At 45.2% G+C, this 21,049-nt stretch overlaps 1 protein-coding gene across 13 annotated transcripts in view; it reads right to left on the reverse strand.

Annotated features, from left to right (window-relative positions):
* LOC111250370 (ELAV-like protein 1) overlaps nt 1-21,049 on the reverse strand; it is a 333,939-nt gene that overhangs the window by 12,032 nt on the left and 300,858 nt on the right. For 12 of the 13 annotated variants that reach the window (XM_086988632.1, XM_086988633.1, XM_086988637.1 and 9 more), the window contains 2 exons: nt 10,502-10,655; nt 2,134-2,422 (listed from right to left, as the gene is read on the reverse strand). In XM_086988632.1, the coding sequence (XP_086844758.1) occupies nt 2,134-2,422; nt 10,502-10,655 (443 nt within the window). The remainder of the gene's footprint in view (nt 1-2,133; nt 2,423-10,501; nt 10,656-21,049) is intronic. The other variant, XM_086988636.1, reaches the window with a different exon arrangement.

Genomic DNA, 21,049 nt, shown 5'->3' on the forward strand with positions numbered 1-21,049 from the left:
TCGTGATGGACCATATGGCCTGGGTCACGATGCAAATAAACACCGTTTGATTAGATTGTCTTCAGAACTTCTGCTGTGCCAAGATATCTCAAAGAGACAAGTAAGATGATATAATTTTAATCATTTTGGGAAATCCTATACACTGCTAAGTACAGTGTGTGAGTCATGAACCGAATTTATATCTAGCAGGCGGCAGTGAGCGCACTGCTAACAAGAGGGAAATGATTTTAACAAAACTGATCAGCGGCTCATTCCCTTTGTGAATTTCCGCAACTCTGAGGCCAAAGGCCAGAGATGTCTAATCCTCCAAACTCGTTATCTCAATAAACATCATCCTGCTAAGAGGCTGGCGCAAACCTTTCTGGTATGTCTCAGGGGTTCGCTCAAGGATGACTACGCAACAATTCGCTCTCGTTTTGGCCTTACCGGTCGCGTCCCTTCTATTTCAGTTCATTGTTATTTTGAACGGTGTCCCATTTTTCTTTTCTCCCTAAATCCCTGAACTTTTTTAAACTGCGTTTTTTAAGGCGGAGACCTCATTTCAAAACGTGCGTTACTACAATTAATTGACGGAAGGGCTTGACTGCGGCACATTGTATACAACCTCATTATCCGTTGGAATCCCTTTGAAATTACGTGAAATATTCCTTCGGCAACTGCCCAAAAAGAGACTAATAAAGGGTTGTCAAAGGGAAATGCAATTTACTTTTACTGTGTACGTAAAAGGATCTGTTCTGTCGTTTGTACGTACATGCCTCATTGCACGTAGATATTACATTGATAATTAAAAAATTTCTATTGACGACGCATAAGTCGGCTAATTGCGTCGTGTTTTTTCGCTCGATAATCTGTATCTATCTAAGTAAACTTATGATTCAGTAATAATATGATATCAGGTCTACAAACAATTTTAAAAGTATTAAATTATTCACATCAATATGTGTATTATTCGTCACTGTCGTAGATCGGTGGGTCTACGTCTTGATTTCTGGGTCGTCCCGTCAAAAGAAAATCAAACGTTCTATCACTGAATTAGTGCGAAGTCAGGCAAGTTGTTAACGAAAAGAAAAGATTAACGTAAACTTAGTTCTAACTACACGGTTTTTTGGTTATTTCTAAGTTAATTCGTAGTCGACGCTGCAGAATGGTAGAAATCAACGTCAACCGAATCCAGCAACTTCGAGTCATTCGTCGGCAAACCGTGAAGTTGATGGTCAGTTAAGTTTTGAGGGTTCGTCACAAACGCACGATAAAATGTATTTCCATCGAACTGTCTCGAAGCAGAGATCTACTCGAAATGATCTCTCTGCGGGACAAAAGTTTCAGACTAGAGACGGCAAAATTTCAACAAAGACACAACGTTTAAGACTCAAGTGCAATGGCGAAGCAACAAAAGGTATAAAAAGTTGAATGAGCTCGTCTAAAAACGTCCCATTCGAAGGACACACACGACGTGGCCGAGGTGTGAAATTATCATAATTTAATTCAATTCAATTAGTCAGGAAATTTCAATAATGAAAATAATAATAATAATAAACGATTTCAACAAGGGTCCAATCAAAGCATAGCAACAATAAACCAATAATGTAACACGGCATAACAATGAATATAAGCTAATAAATAAAGCATACAACATATCCAGGCAATAATAACAGAACCAGTAACGGGACGGCACCGATGCAGAAGAAAAGAGGCCGCGAGTTGAACTCGCGGGCCGGCGATTCTTTTTGCGTTCGTTGTCAGTTGTTTCCTATTCTTTGTCCAATGTGTGTGTTTTCATCGGTAGATCTAAGTTACCCCTCAATGATTCATTAGATTAATGTCGACTGACTTTTGGCGAATAGCGAGATGACGCCGGCGCGCGAGTTGTCCTCGTCGAAGTCCGAGAAGTTGGGATGGAACCAGTGGTTACGTCCACACGTACCCATTGGGCACCCCAGTCCATTTAAATCGTTAAAAATCGAGCAAGATTACTTGGACTTTTTTCTGTCAAAATCAATTGTGATCAAACTGATCATTCAAATGAAAACTAGTAGCGTTTTCTGTTGTTTTCTAATACTTTTTTTCTTTACATTTTACTTTATTTTTTTGAATATGATTTCCTATTTTCTCGGAGCCGAACTTGTCCCGTACCTGGTCGATGGGTTGTTGGCGAGAGGCGAGGCTGCGGCCGCTGACAGCGGAGGCAAGCCATACCTGAATCGGTTGGCAGGATGGTGAATCGGTCCCGGGAAACGGCGCTGCGGAGAAAGGTAAGCCGCGAGGGGCGCAATAGCTTTGGCGTTGTTACTTGGGTTGTTGGCAAACTTGACCGTGATGGCCTCGGTAGCTCCCTCAGGCACGGTGTTGTGCAGATGCTTAATGGCGCGCTCAGCTTCGACCCGCTGATCGAACCGCACGAAGCCGACGCCTTTGGAAAGCCCTGCATATTGATAATAGTAATAGTAATGAAAGCAAAGTAATCATACAGAACAAACAGGTAGAGAAGAAAAAGCACATTAGTCATTATAGTTCTTAGTATGTTTAGTATTATATATGCAAAATAATAATAGCTATATATCAAAAAAAAGATTCAATTAATCTGAAGTTTTACGACGACAATCAGAAGCTAAGTAGAAAACTATTAATTACTTCTCCTAGTATTTTGTTTTTTACACTTCAGTCGTCCGTTACTTATCGTTATCTAAACATTCTGTTCCGCATACGTGAGCCAGCTGTGGTAGTTATCCGAGCTAGACGACTAGCTAAACAGTTCTACCCAACGTCCGGAGAAGTCGGACTACGACCAAATAAAAGATAAACATCCGGCCACCCATTTGTCACCGAACGACGGGACCGATGGTGGTTTTATCTGATTTGGAACCGGGGCTTTGACTGGCTGGACCGCTGACAAGTGCAAAAGAGGCGGCGGAGTTGAATTATCATTGCCACCCGTATGATTGCTCCTGGGAGATGAGTTTCTGCCCGTGCTTATGTTTGCTAGCCCGGGACTGATCATCGGGTAGCCGCCTGCTCGATGCGATAATAGAAAGTGGATCAGTTCCCCATCTGTCTCGAATCCCTACGAGCCATAGGCGGATGGGCATTTGTGCGTGCGAGAGAAAAGGGGTAGCCCTCAGTCGAAACTAAAAACCGTTTCGCCCCCACTGTCCGCTTCTGCGACAGTGTCTCATGTATCCAGACGAACGGGTGTGGTATATTTAATGAGCTCAAGTCCCTATTACGAAAAGCGAAAAAAGTCGTCCACTGGTTGCTTAACGAGATCAGTATCGTGACCACCATCGTCTCGGCGGTCTTGTAGGCGGTCACTGAAAAACAGTGGCCTGAAACAGATATTCGTTTATTAGCCAGTGACACTACGAAGCGAAAATAGCCAAGGTAGAACAATTCAAGCAAGAGTGGTAGCGTCCGGATGCCGTAACCATCAGGAAGACAAGCGTTAAGAAAACGACACGAACTGCGGTATGTCGACGATATTTCCGGGCGCGCCAAAGACAAGCACATCAAAAATGTCAGCAAGCATCGAATTTTGCACGATTGTACAAACCTCACTAACCGGAGCCGGACGTCCAGTGGAGGCCCTTTCTGTGGTTACTTGTAAAGTCGAGTCACGTGGTGTTAACTAGTGGCCGGCAAGATGGTAATATTGGTGGCAAGGGGACGCCACTGCATCCGTCAAATATCAGCTGAGTTGCCACGCAAAGTCCTTCCGTGTTCTGACAAGGAAACAGGATTGACACCATAAAAGAGAGGGTACTGCAATGAAGGAAAAAACTGTTCGGGAGACGCAACCACCGCAGCGGACAGCTTACCTACGGTTTTCCCACTATGATTTCCATTGGATTTTCAGTGCATTATCGCTAGTTGCTGAACAACTGCTCTTGGTGTCAGGGGACCGGAAGCAATAGAGGGAAGAGAATCCACATAGGGCCGTACAAAGCGCGCCATATCACAAGCATATATATGCAAAAAAAAAAAGGAAGGTATCAGTCCTTGTCGGTAGCCGTTGTCGGGAGCCTTTCTTAGGCCTGTGAGAACTTGCTGTGCAAACGTACTCGGCAATTCCCTAGGCACATGACCGACGATTGTAGCCAGCGTGCATTTTGTTGTTGCCGAAAGTGACGGCGATTGATCGGGTCTAACCTTCTGCCTTCGATGGTTATGGCTGTGCGCGTTGTGACGTAAGTCAACGTTGAGCAGCTTTTAGGCGACTTTTTGGTTTGCCAGACGACGACATGACAAAACGCAAGTTGCCTACTAACCACCTTATTAGAGCAGGACGAGTCTGTACGTTTGTGGTGCCACTTTATATTATCGTCTGTGTCTGTTTGCCGAATAGAGCTAAACAGAGTCCCGCAAAGTCTAGCAGGAGCAAACCGTCGAAGTCAGCGGCGCAGTTACCGGTTCTGTAACCAAAGGGTATTTGTCTATTTGCATTGAGCCGTCGTTCCCCATGTTTGCTGGTCCGTTTCGTGCGGCGTGCGATACAGCTGTATACGGCCCAATACAACAAGTCGTGCAGTTCGCCACATCTGTTGTCTATCCCTCTGGCGAGCTGTCCGCCTGTTTGGATATAGGAGAATGAACGAAAACGTTAGTCAGACCGATTGGGACAGCCGAAATTAAATTAGAAATCGGTACGTGGATAACAGTGGCAAGACGCGGCCTCTAAGGCTCACACGACCACACGGAAAGCGTACTCAGCATCAGCAGTACAGCATAACGCAGGAAACAGTAACCGTCAATGGTGATCATCCCTCGAAGAGAGTTAGAGCATTACAAGCATGGGGCAAAACGAATGAGCACAGATCAAGGCGAAGGAAGACAACACGGGTAACACATTGTAGGGGTGAACCGAGTCTCCGTGTTTGCGGCGTGGACGCTACAGGGCTGGTTGCACAGCTCCACAGCAAATGAAGGAATAGCAGCAGGCCGAAGCACTCCGGAGCTGTAACAGTCAGCGGAGGAAGGCAATCAAAAAAGCAAGCTGCCTACTAGTGTGTCAGTAATATGCTGGTGCTACGTCATGTAAACTCCAGCTAATGAGTATATAGGGCAGAATCCACCCACGCACTCAGGAACGGTGCCTTACAGTATTTTTCAAAGCAGTCGGTCCACGTTACCATTACAGATGGTCTAGCACCCTCCAAACTGGCATTGTAGCTGTGGTAATACGAAGCACAATCAACCGGGGTCTGTAGATTGCCGCCGATAGACAAGTTCGCCTTGAAACATCTTTGTACTACTAAAGTCTCGTGTGAACTATAATACAGAAAACGGCAAGATCTCATTCTGATCAACGAGTCATCAGGATCAACCTGCTCAAGATAAATCTCACCCCGAGCGCTTTACAGGTGCTCAGGCGTTTAACCTCTCTTCAAAGCAAATGTTGCAGAGTCCCTATTTAAAGCGATGCTTTTCCATCTGCCAACGGTCTCGTTGCTTACTTCGGTGCATCGAATCGTTCATCCGCTTAGAGCCAATCGAAAGGTTCACAAAGCAGAAAGTCTTTTCTTCGCTTGGTCCACACTTCCTCGTCAGCTGCAATTAGCCTTTGCTCGGGTACTTTCAAAGGCGTCTTCAGATGGACGATGCCTGTTCACTGCCTGCATGCTGTACATGTTACGGCAAGTTACTCGATACCGTGCTATAAATGCTCTTGCTGGCTTTTATCATGCAGATGTAGTGCGGGCTTAGGAGCGATATCAGATGTCTACCCAAGCCTGCGACTGCCCAGTTTTCCTATCATAGGGCGATCGATCGTTCTCGATAACGGAGCACATACAGGTCGCCCGTCGGCAATGGCCTAGCCAGAGCCAATGAAAATTAACCCTGCGACCCGAAAGCAAACGATTCTGTCCAATTGACCCTTTTACGTAGTCTTGCCTACCGTTTCGACTTTCGAAGATAAACGACAGACAAACAAAGTCAGTACGAACTCTTAAATACCTGCCTTTACCGAATCGAGTAAAAGGAACAGAGGCCAGTAGGTTACGAAGAGAATACAAAAGGGAAGCTTATAAACCAGCAACTCAGTTCGATTTGGGATTAGTAAAGATACGCGGACAACAGAATGTGATTGGGTTTTCAAGTGAATCAATCCCGCTATGTTAGTAAGGAAATCATTTTATTGTCAATTGATAGACCTTTGCACTAGCATTAACATAGATAACGCACATGGTTATGGGTGGATGAATGCGTTTCTGAAACGCGCACATAACAAGGGAAGTTGCTCACTAATCTTAGGTGTACAAAAAAAAGTAGCGATTCTTTCTCGGTGAATTGTATGTGTAACAAAAATAAGTTAATATGGCGGTTGCAGGCTGCCTCCAACACCTTTCTTTAGACAGCCTCGTAGTTTTTTAGAAAGCCATTGACTCTTTACCGTTGAAAGATACAACTTGACGAGAGGTCAGGTTTTTTCCCGTCGTCTCTGATACCATGATGTATGATGACCTTTTTGCTCAGAGATCAAAGCCGATAATCATAGCTTGCGCCTACCGGGGCTTTAGCAGGTCGTAGGCATGTTTGCTTAGCTTTGAACTATTTTGAATCAAAGATGGCTATCGAATAGAACACCGAAACTATCCAATACCCGTAATACGCAGTCTTTTGGAGAAGCTATCGGAGGACTTGACCGCCGTATGATCTAACAATCAAACGAGAAAAGAATATATTTGCTTGCACTGATGTGTATGGTATGTTTGTACGTTGTAAATTTAAGCAAATGTTTTTTTTGTCGAAGCAGTAGTATCTATAAACAGCAAGGAAACATGGCCTCACACGGGTTTCCATCGTTTCCTTCTCGGAATGTTCCGAACCGAAACCGCCATTGGGAACTATAAATGGCCAGAGACCCGTAGCGACAGTACGAACGAAACCGAGGCGGATATCCGTGCGCACATTGAATGAACAAAGGAATGGCAAGCCTTAAATTATACCTTCCGTGACGCCCATGGCATTAGATAGATCCACGATCTCCTCCATGGTGGTATTATGTGGAAGTGGGCAAGCTGATTGCGCCGGCGCGGTTGTACGACCTGGTTTCGTCTGTTGCCATTTCGCAGCAAAGTTAGCAGCTGATGGTTTCCCGGTGGCCAACCAGGACTCCGTACTACGACCGACCCACGACAAAAACGTGATAAAACTCTCAAATCAGAAAACACACATTTCGGAAGTTCGTTGGTTTTCTTCAGTGAAGGTGGTAGGATCGTCGGGGCAAGTGTGACTACGCTGAAGCTTTGGGTGGGCTGAACAAGGGCAGGCAGAGAAGGACGTCACTAGACAGCGACGCATGCTTCTAACTGAGAAAAAATGGGACGACAGCATAGAATCCTGTCGTCGTTCGTTGTATCTAAGGGCAAAGATTTTGTAGCTGGCTTGACTGGGTTGAGGCTATAGGCCGCTGTGTGGAGTCCCTGCAGAAGCGATCTGCGATCGGCAGGCAAAGACTATAGAAGAAACGATGCAAGAGGCTAACCGAAGCTAGCGGCGTAAGAACGACTGATGCAAGGTGAGTCGAACGGCTTATATTCTTCCACCAATATAAACCTTTTTCAGAGCGAGACGGTTCGCAGCAGAAATAGAGCTCACAGGGAGCAATAAGAACGAACAGTCGGTCTGTAGAGAACGAACCCTTTACATTGGCTAGCGTCATTGGAGTCACCGTCAGTGGCTGTGGCGATGGGGGCGGCGGAAGGGGATCAGGTGATAGTGCTAGTGATTGTATGAGTATCGAGAACGTTGAAACGTGGCGGTACTAGAAAGGTTGTTGTAGATCTAGGAGAGTTTTCGAAGCTATGGGGTGTATTGAGACTGGAACTGTCCGAGCCGTTGATAAACGTGTGACGACACAATGATATCCACGTAATGTATTCCACCTAATATCCGCTGGCTGCCTGGCGACAGGCGTATCATGGGTGAGCCGGTTAGGTAGAAGCGAACTGCTCGTCCTTATTTCTTAGCCTTCCAGCGCTACTGCTGTCTCCACTGTTGGGCGGAGCTACAGCACTTATAGGGACATCAACGTCGTCGCTATCCCATGAGAAAGATGACGCCTAGCAAACAGCCGCAAAACGGCGAAGCAGCGGCAAAAACCAAATTAGTAGTGAAGATTCAGACGGAGTTTCGCCCCTCCCGGCTTCGTTACTGTTTCCTCACACACCATCCATCGAGGAGAGGGTAGTATAATAGACAGACTAAAAGGACGAGAGGCATGGTATAGAACAGGAGCATGAGGAAGGCAATGGGGAAAAGATACTGGGGGAGCGGTCAGGGATTTGAAAGAAAGATTTAGGGCGTTTTCAGGTACAAATGGCTGTGATTCGTACACACGAGCAAAGAACGCACAGACGCCACACTGAAATGAGGTGGGCTGACCATAGGCTACCCCTTCTGGGTCACGACGGCTCGCTGCATTGATGTTGACGTCGTAAGCGTCACTACGGACTGTTTTTCGGTTGCTGGGTTCATAACGGGAACAAGACAAAATCAATCAGGATTATATGCTATGAAACGCTCTCCGTCGGATAGTACGAAGATATTCGTCGAAAAGAAACGGGCAGCGAATGCATGGGTAGAGAGAAAAAACGTCTGTGGCCATGGCGAGCGATAAAATGAGAAAAAAGTTTGATTCAGTCAGTCAGTCATCGTTTCGCCTGTGTTCGTTGTTGCATTCGTTCGAGATCACTCACGGATCATCGTTCTGAAAACGGAGCGTCTTTATCGCCAAAGCCCGTGGGGATGCTCACAAGGATATTTTCTTGGATATCTGTTTTCCGATTCCGGTAATGGGCGCACCTCGATTTCTAGAAATCGGCCATTATAACGAGTATGCCGTAACAGGGATGGTCCCGTTGACATACGGGATACAATAAAAGGGAGACAAGCCAAAATGAAAGTTTACCCCAGGTAAAGTCAGCATTGTAAATTTAATACAGTGTCACAGAGTAAGTAAGAAGACAGTTAAGTTACGTGGCAAAGAACCGATACCGTAGTATCACAAGAGTTCAGAGACATATCAAGCTTAAAGTCCGTTGCTTGCTTGTTCTTATCTCCAGAAAAGTCGGTACGTATAGAAGAGCCCTTGATGTCGTACAGAATAGTCTTCTGTGTTGCGCTCGTGATTCACACCGAAGCATAATGGCTTATCGGAATACACCGTCTCAGTGGTGAATTTAGCGCGAAAGATAAAAGTATCTGCTACTTTTGCTGATAACGAAACCGGTGATTGTGGCAGACGATGACGATCACAGGGAAGGGACTCGCCGTGTAAGAGTCGTAATACAGACGCGTTCGACGGACGTGTATTTCTCTCATTTTTGCTGTCTATGAGCTTAAATAAGCTCAGGAGTTAGAGTATCATCCTAGTCTGGCTTTAATCGGAAGCGAACGTATCGGAGCATGGGAAATAAAAATAGGAGGAATCAAAAAGAGAGTGAGAGAATACCGGCTTGAGTATACGTCCTGAAGCGTGGCCGTGTCTGATCCCAAAGGCCAAAAGATGGATCATCGCCGCGTGGCGCTTCGTTTTTGCTACTGCACCGTCCAGGGAGTCTGGCGACAGTCGCCACCGAGCCCACTAACCCATAGCCGAGACACTCGATTGGTCCGCGATGTGACCGATGCTGCATCACGGTCACCCATTCCCCTACTAGGCCACAGTCTCTCCATGTACTCAACAAAGCGGCTGAAACTCTAGCGGCAGCAGATTTTCCCTTCATTCCAGATGCCTGAGGACCATCTCCCCTTCTCGCACAGTAATGCCTTATTGAGCTCGAACCGTAAACCCTACCCGCTGGTCTGCCGGCACCACGCCGCCGCTGCGGGTGAGCTCCACTCTTTACAGAGCCTTCTTTAGTAAATCGTTTGCTGCCTTCAAAAAGGACCGCTGGCTCCATTTTGCGGCAAGAAACGATGAGCACAGAGCCGCGGAGTCAATGGCCGAATCTCCAAAGCTGCAGAGACTTCCGGTTAGTCGATGGATGGAGAATCTGCCAGCAAAGGTAGCCAGATCCAGACAGAGGGGAGAGCGAGACAAAAACAAGGAAGCATTGGATATGGGTGGAAAAGTGAACAGAACAAAGACACCAAATACTGTCGGTACGTCACAGACCGGTCGGGGAATCGCTGCGCACAGGGAGGATGGCTTTGGAATGATAACAAACGCTTATTACCTCACGACTAGGGGCCAAAAGACGAAGATGGACAAAATGGCTTTTGTTGTTGTTGTTGCATGCACTAACAAGGAAAGAGGTTTACTCAAATTTATTTTTGAGCGTGTATTTATGCTCATTGTATATTTACGCTCAATGTCATTTTCTTTTTAAAAATAATAATAGTGCATCATTATCATTCCTGTAAGAGAGAAGCTGTATTTTGTAAAACAACGAGAAGACATCGCGTAGTTTACGCCTTTCCATATAACTATGACTGTTCAAATGACTGTGAGTTCAAATGCTGCTGTCGTTGCAGAATGAAAGTTTGAGGGCCTCTTGCTTACCGGTGATGTTGTCGCAGAGGATGCGCGACGTGATGATTCCGCCGTAAGGGGCGAAGAGCTGCTCGAGGTCCTGCTGGGTCATGGACTTGGGCAGTCCGCTGACGTACAGGTTGGCGCCCTTAATCGCCTCGCTGCTCGGGCGGGCGTACGACACCTGGAATATTGACAGAAAAGGACAACAACGAAAAAATAGATAACTACTGCTATATTTGATTTCCGAAGCAATGTTCCTGTTATTCAATGCTATAAAGCTAGAACTTTCCTAACTGAAGGATTACAAGTAAGATTTTTAGCAGTATTCCATTCGAATATTACAAAAGGCTGCTTGGAACAAACCATTAATTATTTTTTTATTTCATCAATTTCAACTGCCCCTGTTTGGCCGGAATAACAGTAGATAATAAAGCTGGCTTGTGAGTGGTATTCATACACCGCTGTATAATATTACCTGCATCGCCGGCTTGAAGCCGTCATGCAAGCTTTATAGCAGAAGGAAGCTTGTGGGACTACTCAACGCTTGCGCCTGCGTCTTCTTCCGTCTTAGCCCTCTCATTCAGGATTGCGTCTATCCACTGTTTAGGGCAAGGGTGAATAGCAAAGGGGCAGGCTATTGAATAACTCGACGGTCCAGTGTCTCAATGGACTATTGGGAGAGCTGCCCAGTGAAAATTATGCGGTCGGCTTGGACAGACGGAGCTGTATTGCGCGCAGTGGCTGAGGCCATGCACCGCCGCTGCGGGCACCGACGAGGCACTGGCCTTACCACAATATATTAAAAGCTCGATTTTACTAAACCTTGACATACATAAAAATACAGGGATAGGGAAGCAAGCAGGTCAACTCAGGCCCAGGGAAATGGGACACTGAAGTAAAGCCAGTTTGTAAGGGGAAGGATGTGTCACTAAGGGTTGCAGCGGGCAGAGTTACATGGGGACTAGGTAAGGTACACGTTATCGAACTTATCGGCTGGCCTTCTGCAGTCCACGCAGGTAGTTGATTTGTCCGACGAATAGTCTGTTTGAAAGCCCAAGAAATTAATCTGCGGAATCTCGAAAATCAGCAACACATGCAGAACTTTCTTGAAACAGAATGAAAGCATCATCGACACGCCATCTGGCTAAGGCAAGGGGCAAATCAGGCAGAACAAAGTAATGGTTACGTTAGCAGCAGAGGTATCGTGTACCGTTGTGAAAGTCGGGGATAGTGGTCGAGATTCCGTTAAGTGAGTGATGGGCCGAGTAAGAGGTAAAATACTAGCAAGTTTTGAAAGGGGCTCTGAAGCTCGCAGAACACTTAGTATTTCACAGCTTCATCCACGACATCAAAAGTAAACGCCACCAGCTACTAAATAACGACGAACCTATTCGAACGACGATCTTTGCGGCTTAACAGCACGAAGTGGTAGTTAGTACCTAGGAACAACCCCCCGAGCACCAGATACCGCTGCTAATTACAACGCAAATCAACCCCGTCGAACCCCTTAATGCATGGACAGCCCACGCTTGTACCTATACAGGGCGGTGGCTTTTTTCCTTCCTTAATTTAGATTTTTCTGCGATGCCTAGGTTGCGAATAGCGCAGACTGGCTAGCCAGCTGACCCAAAGAGTCGAAATGTTTTCAGTGGTTGTAATAGCAGCTCTGCACACAAAGTCCAAGGCTGATTATAACTGGACACCAAATATCAGTCTGTCCACTACTGAAATTTACAACACGATGATGAAGCGGAAGTGGTCAAAGTCAGACTCTTCATTTTATTACCATCTCGACCTGTTAACTTGTTACAGAAGCTTGTTCTCTCTCTCTCTCTCTCCCTATATATATATATATATATATTTTTTTTTTATATAAAAAAAAGAGGTTATCGACGCGTTATCAGATGGGGAGTCAAGCAAACTGGTTGAATAAAAACTGAAACACTGTCCAAGAAACCACTGTCGGCGGAAAAACTAGATTTAAATTCCAAAGGCATCAGAAAATCAAGTCAAGCCTAAAGACACGGCTACTGCAACGTGATCAAACGTAGTCAAATTTCAGAAAATCGAAGAAGTTGCCTATGAAGACGATGACGTTAAGGCAGTGTCAAGCTTTTCAGAGGTTGCCGTGCCTTTCACAAGTCAAACGTATTTCCGAAAACAAAAAACCTGTAAGCCATGTATATATGTATATATATATACACGGAGACAGAGAGAATTATATATATATATATATATAATTCATCCCCATAAAGTCTATAAACTAACTTATGGACGTTTTTGAGGCTATGGATTTATGGCTATAGTTTACTCTTATAGTGATTATTAACATGACTCACGGATATGTCTATAAAATTTATAACAAAGCCGAAGTTTTGAGACTAACTTATTTTTATTGCATATGTAACGATAGCAGTTAGTATTGAACCTGCGAAACATTTGGATAACTGCATGCGTTAAAACTAATTCTCAGTTCCACTTTTTTAAAGATCGCGTTATTATTATGTCCCATGGCTGTATCTGCCATTTCTTGTGTGTCCTCTATTCATATATTAAGTAAAAACCGAGTGCCGGTTCAAATTCTGCGCAGAGACACATATATTCACTATGTCATGTTAATAAATAAACTGTATTTCATGTCGCGATGTGAAACGGAGAAATTTTAAAAACCGTGTACGCCTACCCTACCATCGTATACGCTGTTATTCAGGTTTCTATATTGAAGAAACAAGGCCCGCTATTCTAGAATCGTGCCGCATGCATACTTGCAGCTACACGCATGCGCACGATATGTCTTCCACTGCCCTTTTATAAGCAAGCGACCGGTTGGAAAGCAATTGTTCTTTTTACTCCGCACATATATGACCTCGTTTATGCACATGCACACACACCCGCGCAAAGAAGCTCTGCAACCGAGCTAGCCATAGAACAACGATACAAAACGAGCAAAATACATGAACATCAAGAACACGTGAGCTATCGCTATTGAAAAAGGACGACCCCTATCGGCTATCCGACTCGATCCGATCCGAACCCAGCCTGGTCGCGACGGTCGGCCCTTGTCGACGTAGTGTATGAAGGACGTGGGCAGGCGAAGGAAGCGGTAGCTAAGGTCCTTCCCTTACGTCCTTCTTCTACTTTCGTACGCTTCTGGGAGGCCTCCATCGGCTGGCGTCCGCTATTCGGCCTAGCGTGCGCCAGGCTCTGCGAGCTTTCGTATTATCCCGCATTACTACCTTTAGTAGGGGTGGCAACGTTGGTACGCAAGGAAGCTGCCGTTTGCAGCGATCGCTAGATGCAATCATCATCGACTGGAGTGACAGCCGCCGCAGTCGCCTTCGTCTTCGAAAACGAACGAACCATATGCTCTCTTTCTCTATTCGCATTTTCGTTACAAGCCTTCGCACGATGACTAAAGCCGCAAGACTAACGCACCTACAAATATCACCGCGGCGGCCTCAGAAAAGCTGTCGGCTACCATCCATAATGTCATTTCAAACGCGCACACATGCAATATAGAAGTATGCAAGGGCAAGTGGGAATCGGAAGAATCACAAGGAGGCAAAGACGGGGAAAAAGCAAAGGTTGAAGGTCGCACGCAGTAAACCTATTTTCTCCTTTAACTATGGCCACTTCACGTCCTCGCGTGGTCAAGCGGACTAGCGCCGCAACGTTGTTTCTCCACTGCTACGGTAATGGTATCAGCAAGAAAGTGTAGTCACTAAGAAAGGTTTAAAAATAGAGCTTTCGTTTCATACGTGCATATGAGAGCAACATATCTAAACTGAGTCCGAGGGGGCAGAGAGCGATAGAGAAACTATGTGTTATACAAGGAACTGCGTCCTTAAATCAATTCCTTTAGATGTTCTACACATGGAAGTTTAGCTGTGTATTTTATAAGAGGTGGTGAGTTCTCGTCATGTAGAAGTGCGGCAGTTTATCTTTCGATGGGTACGATTTCGAACAAAGAACTGGGCATTGCCCTTTCTAAGCCTAACGGCGTTGTTGACGCATGCCCGTAATTTTCCAATTTTTGTTGCTGCTGTTGGTGCAGTACCTCGTAAAGCAACGAATTGTCTGTACTTTGAAGGCTTTTAGTGTTCCACACTTTACCTTCATAACGCTCATCACAAAGCCTTTGTCGATACGCAGTCCTCAGCTGGCTACGTGAGCCTTGATTAAAAAACAATAGCTAAAAGATGAAAAACTAGCGAACCAATAGGGCCTGACGCAGATGCGTTACTGTATGACGATTTAGCTACCAGCAAATAGCCGCCTGAATTATTCAAGTAACAAATTTCGTCCAGTTGAGCATTTAGGTATTTGTTTTGTCAGCACTGGAATGTTTCTTTTCTCGCGTTCCGTTCCTGCAAATATGGTCTATTTCCATTGCTAGTCTATGTTGAATGAACCCTGCCATTTTTAAAGGCATTTTCTGCCTCCCTCAACCAAAGGCAAATACTCCCAATATTGCCTGTTGTCGGGCCTATGGGTCAAATTAGTGTTCCGGCTATTTTTCTCTCGTTGATTGCCTGTGCCTGAGTTCTTTTGTAACTAGCCTTTTCCAATTCGGCACCATGGTCTAACGAATGAATAGCAAAGTCGAAAGCATTTCGAGTAGAAACTTTTTGCAATTGACCGTCGGCGTTGTCGGCTCCGGCGTCCCTTGTTAATGGTTTTTTTCCATGGTTAGCAGAGGATTCCCCCTTTCTCTTCTATACACCATTTTTTTTCAAGAATAACTATGTTAACGGCTGTCTAAGAAGCTGCAAGAGCCATAAACTTTCTAAGACGATACGTAGTGACGGGCAGAAAGGATATAGGGATCCATATAGGAGTTGCTGGCAAAAACGGAAACAACGGAGGGTTCTAAAATGATTGTTATCAAACATCCTCTTCTTCGAACTCTGTTCCCTCACTAGCTATTGGATACAACTGAATGATTCTGCATGGTCCTGTGTATCTCTCGGGGGCGCGGATTGACATGATGCGCCAGTAACAGCTGTATAAATACCACGCAAGTAGCTAGCTATCGCCGTCTGCCGTTCTGCACAATAATCTGTCTAGTTCGATAACGATGGCCTGGGCCCATTGCCAGCGTCAACGTTATATGACCGCCTTCTCTCATAACTCCTACAGCCCTAGTGGTCATATATAGAAGAACGACAAAAAAGATGGGTAAACGCACCTAAGCGAAACAACAAACGCTTACAGTAGCGAAAAAGCGTATCCTACAGGGATTCTGTGGGCATTCACGGGGGCGGCGTTCCGTGATCAAATGAGAATTTCGTCTGTTTTTCCCATCAACGATTTTTTTTCGTTTCGTTCTGTTTTTAATTTCACTCATTAGCGTATCCGTGTTTCTCGGCAACGCCTCGTCATGGCCGGCATTGCTGTTCTGGACGTAGAAGCGCTCAGAGCTGACAGAAGCATTCAGCCTTAATCAGCGAGTTCGTTGTTGAATCCGACAAAATAACGAAGAGAGCAGAGCGTCCTCTTAGAACCGATTGCATCGCGATGAAAACGGCTGTTTTTTTTTCGGCGCGAAGATATGCTCGAGTAGATTCTACTATGCGACAATGATAGTGTGTAATCAATAGGAGGCGTCCCTGCTGTAAAGAGCAAAACAGTGAGCACGATTGAGCGTTACCTGACGCTAACGAAAAGCTTAAGCGTTGCAAGAAGAATGGGACAGCATACTGATTGAGCGTTTCTTGTGAAAAGGAAAAAACTACTAAAACGTCTAATTTTATATCGTTTGCCATTGCTACTTATTCAAACGGAGTTTCGTACGTCGTTATAGATGCCTTGGACAGATGTTTCAATGAGTAGTAAACGACAGGAAGTGGGCCGCCTTAACTTAGTACGATTATTGGATATGAATGAAGCATCCTCTGCTGTCTGTATCATCTGATCAAAAGACTATTACTCCTGAGCGTACTACAGTATCTGATATTTATTTTCATCAGACGGGTCGATAAAAAAATAATTTACTGTCAAGACAGCAGTATGTGTATTGTATATTGCAGCAGGACTTCGTATTGCACCACTTCCACCTTTGCACAACTTTTGGTGACAATAAATGTGGTGGATTTCGTAGAGAAGCATTCTAGAAGCGATTTTTTTAAACTTAACTTCTTAATAGACAAGCCGCGACTTTTACTTAGAGTTCCGTTGAAGGCCACTTTTATAGGGCTTTTATCCTATAGAAATTATCCTTAGCCTGCATCTCGAGTGAGATAAGTTTCTCCGGTAAATGAACATAGGCCGTCTCACTGAGTGCTTTAACCCTTTTAGACGCACTCTTTTGAAAGTTATAGTCTACTTGAATTCATCTTCTTTAAAGTTGTATGCTCCTACCGCTGCCCTGTTAATTAAAATCTTCAGTGGGCAGCGACAACTATAATGTTCCATTAAGCATTATAAGATAAGACTGGATGCAAAATCTACGTCATGACCTCAAAGGATGGTTTACCAGCTAAGCTGACAGCTCAGTGGGTAGGGCTAAGCACAGTTAGTTCCACTAACAGGAAATCCGTTGTATAATACGCCGTTTAACATATGTGCGAAAACGAGGAATTCAGCAATTGAATCACCCGCCTTCGTTGGCCCCTTTCGTAATAATGGCGATGCTCCATAATCCAGAAGCTTTGTTATGTAATACTATATATAGTGTATAAGTATCGAACACAATATTATATAATATGTACACGTGTAGCGAGAAAGCTCTCACTCGTGAGTGTTTTTCTTTGTTACAGGCATCGTTATGTATCATTGTTACTACCTGTACCTAATGCGAGCTACTGTATACGCAGTAGCTCGCATTAGGTAACAACTAACCAATTGACAGTCTGAAATCTCTAATAGATAATTTTGTATAAGTTCGTTCGTTGTCCATGCTTGAGCCGCATGTCCAAGACACACTCTCAATCAGTACGTCGATCGTTGTTAAAACTTTGTCTCCTTTTCCCGGCACGGTCCGCGCTCCCTCGCCTCGAAATAAGACGTCTTCAAATTAGGACAAAGCCTGAAAAGAACTTACTTAACAATCGTTCGGACCTTTCCGACAGCGCCACCATTATCATGGGCACCTCTCGCACATGCGCTCTGACAACGTACGTGCGCATATATAGACCGAATGTATATGTGCAACGACAAACAATATTTCTTCATCTTTGTAACATTTTCGTTTTCTCATTTTACGTCAAACTTTCTCGTGCGTCTTCCCCTTTCCCTCTCTTACTATTTTGTCTCTCGTGTGGGTGCTCAGCGCGCCATAGGTCGGTCTATTTGAATCAACCGGGCCGTATGCATTCTGTGTGTACAGTGTGAAATCGTTCCCCAGCCGAAGTAACTAGCTTCAAGCCGCTGTAATGTCCTACACGGACATCCATTGCCGAACCATCAGCTATTCCTGCTGCAGCAGGAATAGCTGTTAGACTAGCGGCGCGAGCCAAAGATCAACACGAAATAATTTATTTACAGCGTTGCTGTCGGCGGTTACATTGGTCACGTGCTGGCGTTTGTTTACTCTATGTGTTTGTTTCTTTCATTGTTGTTGTTATTATTGTGGCATAGGCGATTCTGGTGGCATTTGGAGTTTGACTTCGTTGCACCTTCGGTGCCACCGCCGTTACTACAACTTTTCCTACCGCTGCATTTTTCATCTCATAAACTGCCGTTCGTTACTTCAGCTTCGTTGTATTCAGTTTTTATTCGCATTCATTTCGTTAACGAAGGTGGTGGCCAGAAAATATCGGAGTAACTGGGGGCAGTATGAGAAGGCAACAATAGAGAGAACAGCAGCAGTCGTTGAAAATACAGTGACGACAGCAGAGATAATCGTACGGCTTTGTTGGTTCACGTTACTACCAACGCTAGTGAGACGACGAATAGGAAAGGGCCGTTGCCGCAGAAGCAATCGTTGTACGGTTGCAGCTGCGTTCGAAGCGTTTTTTTCTTCAAACGAAGCGATCGGATAATAAATCCACGGACCTAGAAGCAGAAACGATACGCGGCCAACCTCACTACGAGTTGTTTTTTGTGTCCTAAAATAGCCTGCTTGCTGCGACTGCTATTATTGCTATTTGGAAAATGCGCGGGTTTTTAAATGAAGTCCATATCAAGCTAGGGAAACCTCCACGGGGGCTAAAACCCATAACACATTACTACTTTCTGACCAAGTTGCCGATTGACCTAGCTCACAATAAAGGCCGTCCTGCAATAAAGATATTATCCGCAGGTTATAAATGCCAAAACGAACGGCACAGTAACGGTTAACGTCTGCTAGCCAGGGCTGTTTTAGTTGCTGAGCAACCGGCTGCTGCGTTAAGTGCGCAGCTGTTGGTTTCTTTTGCCATTGGTTCATTTTGTGATGATTCGATCGACTCGAGTTACCTGTTCTCAGCTCTTTCTTTCTTTTGTGCGTCTTCAAGCGCCCTTCTTGGCCGACAATACTTCAAGATGTGGATGTCCTAGTGGAGCCAGCTTGCAGGCCGCTTTCCGAACTAGTAGTATTAGTGAATTTGTTCAGCGTGCTCGTTTTCTGAAGGACGACGACGAAGGCGACGATGGCTGTGGTAATGGTGGTGATGGCGCTTATGCGATTGTTCATGCATTCGTAGCGCCCCTTCATAATTTCGGTTTTCCCCTTTCACCCTTTTTTTTCTGCTTCGATGCCGCATGCGCACGCTAATGACTGCTCGGACTTGCTACGGATCGACACTGCCGATGAAGCAGAGGCAAAAGCAACGAGCCTATCTCATCATCGTCATGATGAGTTGGTCATGCGGATAATGACGGTGATCACGGTCATAACATCGCGTACCTAAAGAGTGACGCTGTCTAGTGGAGAGAAAATCACACTGAACTATTGGATTGAGCGGCCAATAAAAAAGCGCACCCGTTGACGAAGGCCGGTTCACAAGCTTACGCCGGATTACGTTTCTAGACACTGCTGGTGGCTTTAAGGATTAGCTGACTGACCAGAAAGGAAGTCAGTGAGTTATGTTGCTGATATGAGCTCCGTAGTCCATTAACACAACTTCATGCTACCAGCTCGTAAACCAGCTAAAAGGGGTTTCATCGCAAGCTCAGCCATCAACGGTCAAGTCTATCAGCCGACAGGTTGACATCTTGAAGACTGCTTATTCTGCCGTTGCACCTTAGCTCCATTGACCTAATTGTCGCAAATCATTTACTCATTGATTGTTGGTTCGGAATTTAGAGTATTTTCCATTGGTTTAGGTCCCCAAATTTTACTAGAGATATAATAATGGTCAGTGTTAGCTTTGTCATAGTATTCGGTAAGACTGAGCCAAGCTCATATGCTCAGTCCCTTTCATCTATGTAGCTATCCACTTCATTTTCAGTATATCTTCGTCAATTCACCCCCTTGAGGTTTGTCGATCATTGATGACACCCGACCCAACGCAGAGGTCCTTGTTTGTTTTTGATTCAGCCTGCCGCCCTTTCCGCTGCAATCGTGGAACGAAACAGACGATAGGACACAAAATTTCACTGGCTGGCGAATAATATTGACTCCAACGCGATTAACCCACTCAAATGAATAGCGAAATTTAACAGTTTGCTTTCGTTTAGTCAGTCGGAGGTTGCTGGCATTACTGTGAAGAATCTCTGTTTGAGCCCGCTTCTGCTCAATACTTTCTCTAAGTTTCCTAAACTTCATACTCAAATTATCGAACTTCCATTTAGCTTTTCTAAATGCTTCACTGGGCCTATACGAAAATTTGTAAACGTTCTAGAGTGAGGACGATTACGGCAGCCGCTGAGCTCTTCCTGGAGAATCATTACCAGAGGAAAGTTTTATATGTGCCAGTGAATGGCGTCGTCCCCTTTTCCAACTCAGTCCCCAGAGCCGCTTTCCCTCCCGACTCCGCCAGCTCTTTTTATCATTTGTTATCCATATTCTTTGTTTTTTGCCGCGCCGTGTCTACTTTTCAGGTGAGTGTTTCATGGTCCTCTAACTCTACGTTGCTCGTTTTTTTTTTTATCTCTTGCTCATCACACCGGACCTTCAAATGAGATTACCATAGTTTTTTTAGGGCTCGGCCCACTATGGCCATCTTATTATCGGAATTTCCCGTGCAGGTGTCAATGCTTTTTCAACAAGTTTGTCTCCGTCTATGGTTTTCTACGACGAGAACGTTACTCCCATCCGTCCCTGGGAACCGACACCATTGCCATGATGAACCGTCGCCGTAGGCTGCTGCGACGTTCGAAACCAGAACGTCACACAGTTCCAGCTTTAAAACAGCTGAACACAGCGAGCTGTTCCTAAGTCGAAGTCACATCTACACCATCAAAACTTCACGAGTCTTGTTTTCCGTGATCAGACTGTGCATCGTTGGCTGGCCTGGCTAAGTTGGACGGACCTCGTCGACGTGGGACGACATGAGTATTGCCATTGGCGCCGGCGTTCACTAGCGGTACGATCATTAATTGGGGGCTGAGGGAGCGATTGGGAGCTGGCGGTTGCGAATCGAGACCTCTAGGGAAGTACCAAAGGCATTGGTCACAGTTGCTTGCAGCAGCAGCTCGCCCCGCGGTGAAGTA

The sequence above is a fragment of the Varroa destructor genome, unplaced genomic scaffold (assembly GCF_002443255.2).
Source record: "Varroa destructor unplaced genomic scaffold, Vdes_3.0 BEIS01000004.1, whole genome shotgun sequence".
In the NCBI taxonomy this organism is placed as follows: domain Eukaryota; kingdom Metazoa; phylum Arthropoda; class Arachnida; order Mesostigmata; family Varroidae; genus Varroa; species Varroa destructor.